The sequence below is a fragment of the Mchenga conophoros genome, linkage group LG11, assembly GCF_057382185.1.
Source record: "Mchenga conophoros isolate Kocher_MC1m ecotype Shallow Benthic linkage group LG11, M_conophoros_male_GT1.1, whole genome shotgun sequence".
NCBI lineage: Eukaryota > Metazoa > Chordata > Actinopteri > Cichliformes > Cichlidae > Mchenga > Mchenga conophoros.
In genome coordinates this window covers 39,605,716-39,616,651 of record NC_140536.1, presented here as the reverse complement: position 1 = coordinate 39,616,651, position 10,936 = coordinate 39,605,716, and the positions used below count along the sequence as shown (strand labels likewise).

Here is a 10,936-nt window from a genome sequence, read left to right as displayed (position 1 = left end):
GCTGCATGTGTACTTTAACCAGACTTGTTGAACATTTATTTCTCTCTCCTCGTCACTCCAAATAAGGGTCTTTGAGTATGTGTGAGTGTTAAGGTGCTGCAGGATATTGCTAAGCAAGCTGTATCAAGTACCTCCAAGACAGAGTCACAGAAAGACCCTTTCTCTGGAAGGGCAAAAGCAAAGATGCATCACAGAGGAACATTTCAGTCTAAGAATGAGAGAGAGCGTTATTATGTACAGGTTATTGCTGTTTAGGTCATTCTCTAGTGAACAGAGTAACTTGGAAAGATGCATGAGAAACATGCACAGTTTGTGTGACTTCAGGCAGTTCAGACGTGAACTATATTGAAAGTGATATGTAAGTGTTACTATATCTGACGTAGAAGGATTACCATCAAAACTGTACAGGAAATGATAAATGCTGAATTGATCCAGACATAAAGTGATACATTAAAAGGCAGTCAGAATAATGTGAAGGCGCTTTATTTACATCTGTAACTGATTATAAATACAGTAACCTGTAACTGATGCATTTTTGGTCTTCAAGTTTTATTTGATGTTTTTTTTCCATTAAATACAAACAGACCAATCAAAAAATGTGTGTATACTAAGAAGTTTCATTTATTAGTTTTTTTTGTCCAGCACGTGGGCGATGGGATCAGTATAACAGCCTCAATCACCTCTGAGGGCTGGTAGATTTTGGCCAGTGTGATGTCGTAATCTAGAGTCTGATAGTCGTACCTGCACACACAGAAATATAAAATAAGCCTCAGCTGTTTGTCTGAAGTATTTCATCAGTGAATGGAAATATTAAACTGTGTCGTGTAAAAGTAAATCGCAGACAGGGCCGATCCTTTCTTTCACTCACTGAGGGAGCCAGATGATGATGTCATTCTTCAGCTTCTCTGTATAGGCAGATTAAACAAGAAAAACAAAATCCTTAAAACAGATTATCTAAGATCCAAAAATTTGTCATGCACCAACATGATCTTTTTAATGTAGTTATTTAGTTTATCTATTTTTTTAATAAAGAAAGTAATGCACAAACTCATGTTTCCAACACTGAGTACTTACTTGTACCAACAGTGGGCAACAGAGAGCACCCGCTGCTTGCTGATGAGCACACCATCACTGATGTGGTAGTCTGTTCAGTGAGGCCATGTATGGTGATGTTCACACTCCTGCCATCTTTACGAGTAACTGCCACTGTTGCACAACAGTTGAAGTGAATTTCATTTCAAATCTGTGTCATTACAACAGAGATATGTACATTGTATGTATGTGTGTATCTCTGTATTTTTACCAGCAAATCCAACCTTCAGCAGAGTCAGCAGTCTCATGGTGTCTGGCAAATGCCCAGAAGACACCTAGGCACACTCTGACTCATATTGCAATAGTCTGTGTGCTCCAACTATTCCTGCTCCTCCTCTCTTGCCTGGTTATGTTGACCCCGTCTGTATCTCTGCATTCTGTTCTTACCGCTTGGTGCTAAGTGTTCATCCAAATCGCTTATCTCCCCACATTTAACACCTGTTTAAGCTTCTCACATAGGTCACTCATTGTTGGCAAGCTACAGCCTGGGATGGGGGTCCACTGGTGGATCGCGGGCCCATCTGGCTGCATCCCAGTTTTGCTGCTGATTCCGTGGGGTATCTGCTTGGCTTCATTTGGGAAGGGGGGTGGGGGTCTTTGTGTGTCGTTTGCAGGTGGGTATGTGTGTGTGCGTGATTGAGTGAATGGCCTTGATGTGTGCATGCGTGCGTGTGTGCGTGCGTGCGTGTGTGCGTGCGTGCGTGCGTGCGTGCGTGCGTGCGTGCGTGCGTGCGTGTGTGTGTGTGTGTGTGTGTGTGCAATGTCCTTTAGACTTCTTGAGCTTGAAAGTCTGTATTTCATTCACAGCCTGAACTCTCGTATGGAAGCTTTCCTGTAAATTCTTACTGACAGTAATGATGTGCAATATTTTATAAAGCAAATCGTAAGACTCCGGAACCCCAAATCAAAAATTATATGCTGGCATTTTAATTATCGTATAAATTTCAATGAATTAACCCCCTAATTGCTAAAACTAGTCTGTACGTACATGTCGACATCTGTTACCTGGATACTAAAGTCAGATATGAAAGATTTGTCCTTTCTTCAAGAAAAAAAATTCTAAACATTATTTTGTGCAGAAAATACAATACATATAAAGTTGTGCTGGAGAAATGGCTTTTATTACAGACATGATTGCTGTCAAAACATTTTATGAATGATAGTTCTGTTTAAAAAATATAGAAAATGCTCAAACGTGTCAATGTTTGGGTCTGCTTTTGGTCATGTTTGTATAAAAGCCAAATGAAGTGAGAAAGAAACCATCTGTGCTCTCAGGAGCAAGAAAATAAAAGCAGTCCTACATTGTTTGTTTTGTTTGTTTGTTTTTCCTGAATTATGGCAGTATGTACAAACACAGTAGTTGATAGTTGCTTAAAAAAAGGGGGGGGGGAGGAATCATTTCTGCACCTGTCACCAACATAAATAGAAGGTATGCAAATAAGACTGTCAAAAATAAGACAAAGTTGTGTTTTTTTTAAAAGGGATATGTTGTTGACTTTAGTGGGCAGGTTTGTAGGTGGATGGAAAAATGAAGGTGTCCAGGGCGAGGGGTGGATGGAAGGTCACAGAGAAGCTGATGTATAAATACAGTGAATAACAGGTCAGTCGCATCCAGTCTGCTCTTGAGCAAGCTAAAAGATGATTGGTCTGATTGTTTTCATGATCCTGGGCACTGCAGGTAAAGACTATTTGCATCATGCTCAAAGATTTTAGAGTAACACAGATTTTTAACTTTGATGAGTAGAACTTTGTTGTATTTCCTTTATATTACAGCTGCAGTCCCTTTGGATGACAAGATTGTGGGGGGTTACGAGTGTCCAGCTCATTCTCAACCCTGGCAAGTATCCCTCAATGAGGGCTACCACTTTTGCGGCGGTGCTCTCATTAACAACCAGTGGGTCATTTCTGCTGCCCACTGCTGGAAAATGTTTGTACCGACTTCTTGTATCTTAAAATTCTTGCTATGTGTGTCTAAGAGAACTGTAATAATTTAATTGTTGCTTGCTTTTCAGACCCTCTACCCATGTTGCCATTGTGGGTGAACATACAATCTGGTATACTGAGGGCACAGAGCAGTATATGCCAATTGACGACATCTACACACATGAGAGTTTTGATTACTTTACCCTAGACTATGACATCATGCTGATGAAACTGAAATACCCTGTTACTGTGGACGAGTACGTCAAGCCTATTGCTTTACCCAAAGCCTGCCCCACACCTGGGGATATGTGCACAGCATCTGGATGGGGGCAGACATTCCCTGGTCAAGGTAAGGCCCACCTGATTTTGACAAAAAAGGTTTTGAAAAATTGACTTGCTTTTGGCAACATATTAAGAATTTTCTCACAAACCTTGGTAAATTTAAAAAAATATATAGTTAAAATGTTTCATAGATATGAAGACATTTGAACTAAAGCCTTCAATAATTAAGAAATCTTTTCTGTAGAAAGCTTGTTTTTGGCTTAATGTGATGACTCTAAACTCTAAAAAATGAATGCAGAGCACTTATTTTACACCAGTTTCAGAGGCCAGTTATTGTTGGCATGCAAGCATGATGTGGTTGTGATGCACACAGATGCTCTGAATACTTTAGTAAAGATAACAATCCCCTCTCCTTTCTCTCAACTGCAGAATTTTCATATGAGCTACATTGTGTAGAAGTCCCAATTCTGTCTGACAACGACTGTGAGAACTCCTACCCTGGAAGGATTACTGAGAGCATGATGTGTGCTGGATACCTGGAAGGGGGCAAGGATGCTTGTCAGGTATTTTTACCCAGTTACTTGAATAGTATACCATTGAATAGTATACTCATTAGTAAACCTTAATGAGATGAGATGATGAACAAACCCTGCTCTCTTCTTACGCTTCCTCTCCCTGCTCAGGGGGACTCTGGTGGCCCTCTGGTGTGTAATGGGGAGCTGCAGGGAATCATCTCTTGGGGCGTGGGCTGTGCTGAGCCCAACCTTCCAGGTGTCTACACCAAAGTCTGCTCTCTGGTTTCCTGGATCAATGACACTATTTCTCGATACAGCTAGACTGTCATCTCTAGAACTTCACGAGAGAAGGAAAACAGAGAGATTGAAATTGAAGGAGACAGAGAACGGAGGTGGTTGTGGGTAGTGTCAGAAAGAAAAGCAGCAGGCTAAGACAGAGTCACAAGGAAAAACCAATCTGAGGGCACAATAAATAAAATCAGCTATTCTGCATCAATATGTTTGTATTTATTTGTAATGTTTCTGCCACTTTGGCAAATTTCTTACTATAAGACATTTCTATAATGTCTCATATTAAAAAAATGTAATTATTGTGTCAAAGTGTGGCTACCCTTTTACAATCATGAGTGACTGATGCAAAACTCAACACATAAAGTTGCTTCATTCAACAATGGAAACAGTTTTTATATTCAACTTATTTATGCATGCTTTTGATGCGGTTTTGTCAGAAGTTGTACTCCCCCACCCCCTATGTGAATATAACAGTAAATACTAAATATTGAAAATTATTGTGCAGCACGTAAGATCGAAAGTTTTATAAGAAGTGTTTACTTCAACAGAAGATCTGGTGGCAGAAACACACAAGGAGATTTCATGAAGACCTGTAGTTGAAGATATAAGGCATTTTTCCAAAAGTGTCTTTTCAAAACATGGACCTTTGAAAAAAGTCATAGTTAATGTTAAAGTGTGCAGATGCTTGGACAAGCTTTACCTCCTGGCCGCTTATTTTGGGGATGCATTTTTTTCTCCCAAATATTTGTTGCCTAAACAGCATAAAAAACAAACTTATTTACATAATTGTTATATACTATATTAAAAAAAAGAAGAAAGAAAAAAAGCAATTAATGATCATAGATATAAGGTGCAGAAAAGCCATGAGTACATCAGTACATCACTAGATCCTGTCATGGCGGGGTACGCCGGTGTATTTACGGACCGAAAAGCAGACACAGAAGACTGATGTCCAAAAACAAAAGAAACAAGGCAAAGCGAAACAAGGGCGAAACTAAACTAAAACTTAAACTAGGAAAGAACTAAACCAGCTATAAAACAACAGCAAGAGACAAGAACATGAACCTGAACAGGAACATGCAAAACATAAAAGTGAAAAAATTTAAACATGAGCATGAGTACGAGCAAAAACTCTGTGACGTGACCTGACATGACATGACCTGACAATAAGACAAACAAACGACCCGACAAAGAACAGAGGAAGACAGAGGACTTAAAAACACAGAGCGAAAATGAGGGAAGTGGACAGGGCTGGACTGGGACAAAAAATCGGCCCGGGCATTTTGACTAGAGACCGGCCCACCAAAAATGTGACGTCATTCAGGGGTAAAACCGCAAAGGATTCTGGGAACTTGTGGCAAGAGGTACTAGCGCATGCAGGCCTTCAATTGAACTCAGTTACACAGCGATAAAAAGAAACACAAAAAATGGCAAGAAGCTGTTGTATTATTAACTGCAATAGCCGGTGTTGTGCCAAAAAGTGATTGTCTGCCAAAAACTGATTTCTGGTATTTACCAAAAACTGATTGCTCGTATTTAAATTGCTATAAGTAACTTGTTGGGCTATAATATGTGAAACATATGTCAAATGCATCCCTCATGGATGACATAAAGTCATCTCTCCATCTCTCTCTCCTGGTCTTTTATTTCTCTCTCTCGCTCCATCTCTCTCTGCTGCTCTTCTGTCTCCTCTGTCACAGACTTCTCCACTTTTGATGATAAATCAGCCTGGTGCAACATGTAAGGATTGGCACAATCTGTTAAGATTTTGAGGAGTTTGAGAAACTAACCTTAAGCATAAAATAAAATTTACTATCAGTAACTTCATAGCACCCGCCCAGCAGTATATAAACTCCGTCATGCTAGCTAGTACGCAGTACCAGTTATTCTAAGCGACTGTAAAAAGTCAGCACAACGAAAACAAACTACAACTAAACTTGGTTTATATCTGACACAGATAGACAGCAGGTCATAACTTCTTACCTTAAGTTCAGTTCGTCTGCCACTATGACCGGTGTTCCAGATCAACTGGCGTTTAGATCAACTGGCGTTGGTCGAACAGATGTGTGGCAGTCTTGCGTTTCAGGAGCTCCTACCGACAAACCAGCAAAAAAACGCCAAATGTGTCATCTGTGACACTTGTGAGGTTGTCTCAAACACACTCCGTCAGTCTTGATGCTGTTGAACAACAAAATGTTTAAAAATGTGGCGAGTTTACCTGGTGATATCCTCGTGCGCCACGCGATCGCGAAAACAGCAAACAAGTAACACCACGCCGTTGTTGTTCACGGGACAGCAAGAGTAAACGATCGGGAGACTCTTGTCGTCGTTATCGTCCCCCTCGCACGGTTTATTTCTCCGAATTCAGCGTTTTTGCTTCACAACTACAGCGTGCAGTTTACTTTGTGCACTAACATGGAGTCGAGTCAACCAGCGCCACCTCTGGCCAAGTGCCACAGCCTACAGCCAGATCAACCTGTGACACACATCTGCATCACGTTTGAATTCGTGTCATGCACATTTGTACCTTTCAATTGTGTCTGTTTGTGCGTCATGCAAATAAACCTTTGGAAAGAATGAAATGATATCATATATTCCTTATTGGCCTACATTTGTACAAAATTCCAAATTATATACACAAAGTCATAGAAATCACCACTCCAATTGGTCATCATGATTTTAATATTCTCTTTTTCCATAACAATGAAATACACCTTGGACAAATATGACACATCAATATTTCATTAGTGTTGTCACATCACATCCTGTAAGCATCGTCTGTCTGTGTCTTTTCCCTGAAAATGAATATTTCCAGCCAATATAGGCAATTCATCAACATGGCTGGAGTTATATACAGTCTGTATAAGTGTGGTTAATCTAATGAAGATTTGTAAGGAGACGGCAGTTACTGTGAATTCACAGCAGTTACACAGTGATTAGTAATAAACAGCCAGTGAGAGTGAGTGGATATGACTGTTCCCACCACTAACACATGACCATAGCCCACTACTAGATTAACTTGTGACACATCTGCACCTGCTGCTATGATCACAGTGAGTAGAGGCTGAGTGGCTGCACTTACCCCTGGTACATCCAAATCTACCCACAAACATGTTGAAAGATGCAATGCCAGCAATGTGGATTGTCAACACTGAAAACAATCAGTAAGCAAAGACAACAGGGATCATTTGTTTCTGTTTATTTAGCACCCACAACATTTGTAGTCGCCTTCTGCACAAGGGAAGTCCACACACACCGTGTGGTACCACTTCCACAGAAGGTGCAATCTGCAAGATTGAATGAGATTGTCAGGGTCATTGTCTGACTGTTTATTACTAATCACTGTGTAACTGCTGTACATTCACAGTAACTGCCATCTCCTTACAAATGTTTATTAGATTGACCACACTTATGCAGACTGTATATCACAACCAACTCTAACATGTTTGTTTGCAGAGGGAAGACACAGACAGACTACGCTAACGACATGTGATGTTACAACACTGGTGAAATATTAGTGTGTTCACGACATTTTTCGTATGGGCAAAAGTATTGATATCAGTGTTGCAGGAATTGCTGTCTTGTGTGTGACTGGGTGCAGTAAGGAGTGTATGTAATGTGTGTGTGAGCATGCGCGTGAAGGAAACGCGGGGAGCGAAAGAGGAAAAAGAGAGTGAGAGAGTGTGTCATGGGTAGAGGGCGACCGGGAGCAGCGTTCTAACGGGCTACAGGCTATGCAGTGTGTTTCCAAAGTGTGCAGTACTGTTATTAAAGCCTCATCTCTTCAGTACTCTCCGGTGCCTCGGCTGATTTCTGTCTGCCTCACTACTCCACAAAAGTGAAGGGAGTTAACCCCGAAGGAGGACAAACTTCGGCCCTGGAGGAAGCATCTCCCCTCGTGTCTCCCGACCACGGTCAGGGGACTGACGGCGAGGAATGGTTAACACTGGCGACCACGAAGGGACCCTCTCACGTTGTTAAAGAAGTGGTGAGCACAGAGAAAAACCGACAGGCTAAAGCGGCTAACGATAAAGCCGAGTGACTGTAATTACAAGTGTATTAGCCCGCAGCTAAGCTAACTCGCGATGGCCGCTGCTCGCCATTCTCGTGAAAAGTACGGACTTGAGACCAATTACTCCAACCCGTTCATATCGCTGACCAGTGTCTCCGAGGGTGCCGCGAGCATTAGGGAAGCTAACAGAGACAGAGCTGTGACTAAATGTGAACATATGAACCCATTCCTGTGTGCCGAAAGTTGTGCTAACACACACGCTAATGGAGAGTGTGTATTCGCGCCGCCCGATGGTCCTGCCCGGCCGCAGTTTTCCCGCACGAATCCCTTCGTTGATGCTGAATGCCGCAGCTACGGCCGTGAGAGAAACACAGGCAGCAGCATGAACTATTATCCAGCTCCTACTCCCCAAATGAAAATCCACTATCCAGACTCAAACCCATTTTCCTCCGCTCACATGGACAGTTTTGTACACAGCACACCGGCTCAGTTTAACGCAATGTTAAATACACCCATGCAATGTATGCCTTCCAGTAGCCTTAATGAAGCCATTAGCTATGGGGAAATCACTGCACAGCATAAACCCCGCTCGAAACCAGGCAAGACCCGCTGTGTGCCCCGTCAGCCCCTATCTGACAGTGAAGAGGACGGTGACACTAGAGAGAGAGTCCCCACCCTACGTCCGGGCCAATATGACGGCACCACACCGTGGAAGGAATTTCTGCACAGGTTTGAGAGCTGCGCTGAAGCCAACTATTGGTCAGAAAAAACAATGACAACTCAGCTTAAATTCTGCCTAGTTGGAGCAGCAGGGGCCATTATCCACAGAAATCCCCGCTCATCCAAATGGGATTACCGCCGCCTGGTGAACAAACTGGAAACTGCATATGGCCCTTCTTCTGACCATGCAGCTGCTGTTGCTGTAGAACTGAGGCAGCGAGTGCGTAAACCTGGTGAGGCCCTTCATGTTTTCAGAGATGACATTTATGGGAAAGTGGCTGTTGCATATGGTAATAGAGCAGAGATTGAACAAGACTCTATAGCTGTTGAAGTTTTCACCAATGGGCTGGGTGATGCAGAAATAGTACAGAAGTTGCTAGAGAGGCACCCAGCCACACTTGCCTGCGCATACGAAATAGCCCACCGACACGAAACCACTAAAAGGGCTGCATCTTATGTAACCAGTGCCATGCAGCAAGGAGCCCGTAACGCAGCTGAACGCCGGCCCCGAGCTGCCGTCGTCAGAGAAAAAGACAGAGATGAGACTGTTGCTGAGCATGCACCTGCAGCTAGCCCCTCACCGAATCGTTTTGTCCCACACACACCCTCGACAACACCGAACAATCACAGAAATTTTAAAAGGAGTGGGGTTCGCTGCCATAACTGTCAAGGTTGGGGCCATGTCCAAAAGCAGTGCCCTTCCCCTCACAAAACCACCAAGGCCTTAACATTGAACAGTAGCCCTTGGGACAGCCCAAAACCCACTGTGCTCCACCTTAAGTGCCAAAGCCAAGAAATGAGTATCCCCATGCGCCTCTACGAAGTGGAGGTATGTGCTGTTTTGGACAGTGGAGCCCGGAGGAGCGTGCTGCCGCTGCCCTACTACAACTCCATCCACCCAGACGTGAGACCACCACTACAGCCCTCAGTTGTTGAGACCTTGCTTGGTGTGGGACCTGGGGACGTGCCGGTGCTAGGTGAAGCCCAGATACCTGTCAATATCAACAATCGACAGGTGGATGTTGATTTCTTGGTGGCAGATATAGCAGGAAATGAGGTGCTGCTTGGGCATCCCTTCCTCACTCAAGCTGAAGCACGTCTTGATTTTGGCAAACGCCGCATCATCCTTTTCGGTGAAGAGGTGCTCTACTACCAAACCGAAGCCAGTACAAAGTCACACGCAGTGAGAATAGCTAGAACTGTGGTGGTGGAACCGGGGCAAGAGTATATGGTGAAAGGCAACGTGCATCCTGGTGCAGCAGCTCGAGGTGACATGATGCTTAGTCCCACCAAAGGTTTTGTTGAGAAGCACAAAGTACTTATCGCCAGAGTCCTAGTCAACGCACAGCCTTCTAAAGCTGTCCCACTTCGCCTTTTTAACCTTGGCAATAAAGCAGTAACAATTAAGGCGGGATCCATTGCCGGGCTCCTCCAGCCAGCTGAGGCCGTGGAACCCTCCATGGTCTCCCCAGCTGCAGACTCTCTGACCAGCCCTCCTGTGGTTCCTCTGCACCTGCAGGAGCTCTATGCCCAGAGCTCCACAGACCTCAATGACTATGAACAGCTCCAACTGAAACGCTTGCTTTGCACTTATGGACATGTGTTTTCTACAGGGCCTGCTGACCTGGGCCGAACCAGCCTTGTGCAGCATGACATCATAACCCGTCCTGGTGCCCCAGTCAAACAAAATCCACGAAGAATGGCAGGGGAAAAGCAGCAAAATGCTGATCAGCAGATCTACGACAGTCTACAGAGCGGTCTCGCCCAACGCAGCTGCAGCAGCTGGGCCTCGCCCATCGTTATGGTGCGTAAGAAAGATGGGACATACCGTCTCTGCATTGACTACAGGGCTCTCAACGACCGCACCATAACAGACGCCTACCCGCTGCCCCGCATCCAGGACACGCTGGACACACTCTCAACTGCCAGATGGTTCAGCACATTAGACCTCGCATCTGGCTACTGGCAGGTTGAGCTGACGCCTAGAGCACGCAGGGCCGCCGCTTTCTGCACTAGGACAGGCCTCTTTGAGTGGAACGTCATGCCATTTGGACTATGCAATGCCCCGGCAACGTTCCAGCGGCTGATGGACCGCGTCCTG

The 10,936-nt window shown here is 44.0% G+C and overlaps 1 protein-coding gene across 1 annotated transcript; it reads left to right on the top strand.

Moving 5' to 3' along the window:
* The first annotated feature begins 2,639 nt into the window (after positions 1 to 2,639).
* On the top strand, positions 2,640 to 4,308 carry LOC146565086 (trypsin-2-like). Its single transcript, XM_085293003.1, has 5 exons — positions 2,640 to 2,770; positions 2,866 to 3,019; positions 3,105 to 3,364; positions 3,727 to 3,860; positions 3,981 to 4,308. Exons 1-5 carry the CDS (start codon positions 2,731 to 2,733, stop codon positions 4,131 to 4,133), a joined length of 741 nt encoding a protein of 246 aa, XP_085149129.1. The 5' UTR covers positions 2,640 to 2,730; the 3' UTR covers positions 4,134 to 4,308.
* Positions 4,309 to 10,936: the final 6,628 nt, after the last annotated feature.

Excerpts from the sequence above, each read along its gene's own strand:
- LOC146565086 (XM_085293003.1), top strand. The coding sequence starts at position 2,731 with ATGATTGGTCTGATTGTTTTCATGATCCTGGGCACTGCAG. Across the intron at positions 3,365-3,726 it reads GCAGACATTCCCTGGTCAAG|AATTTTCATATGAGCTACAT; the intron begins GTAAGGCCCACC and ends TCTCAACTGCAG. Across the intron at positions 3,861-3,980 it reads GGGGCAAGGATGCTTGTCAG|GGGGACTCTGGTGGCCCTCT; the intron begins GTATTTTTACCC and ends CTCCCTGCTCAG.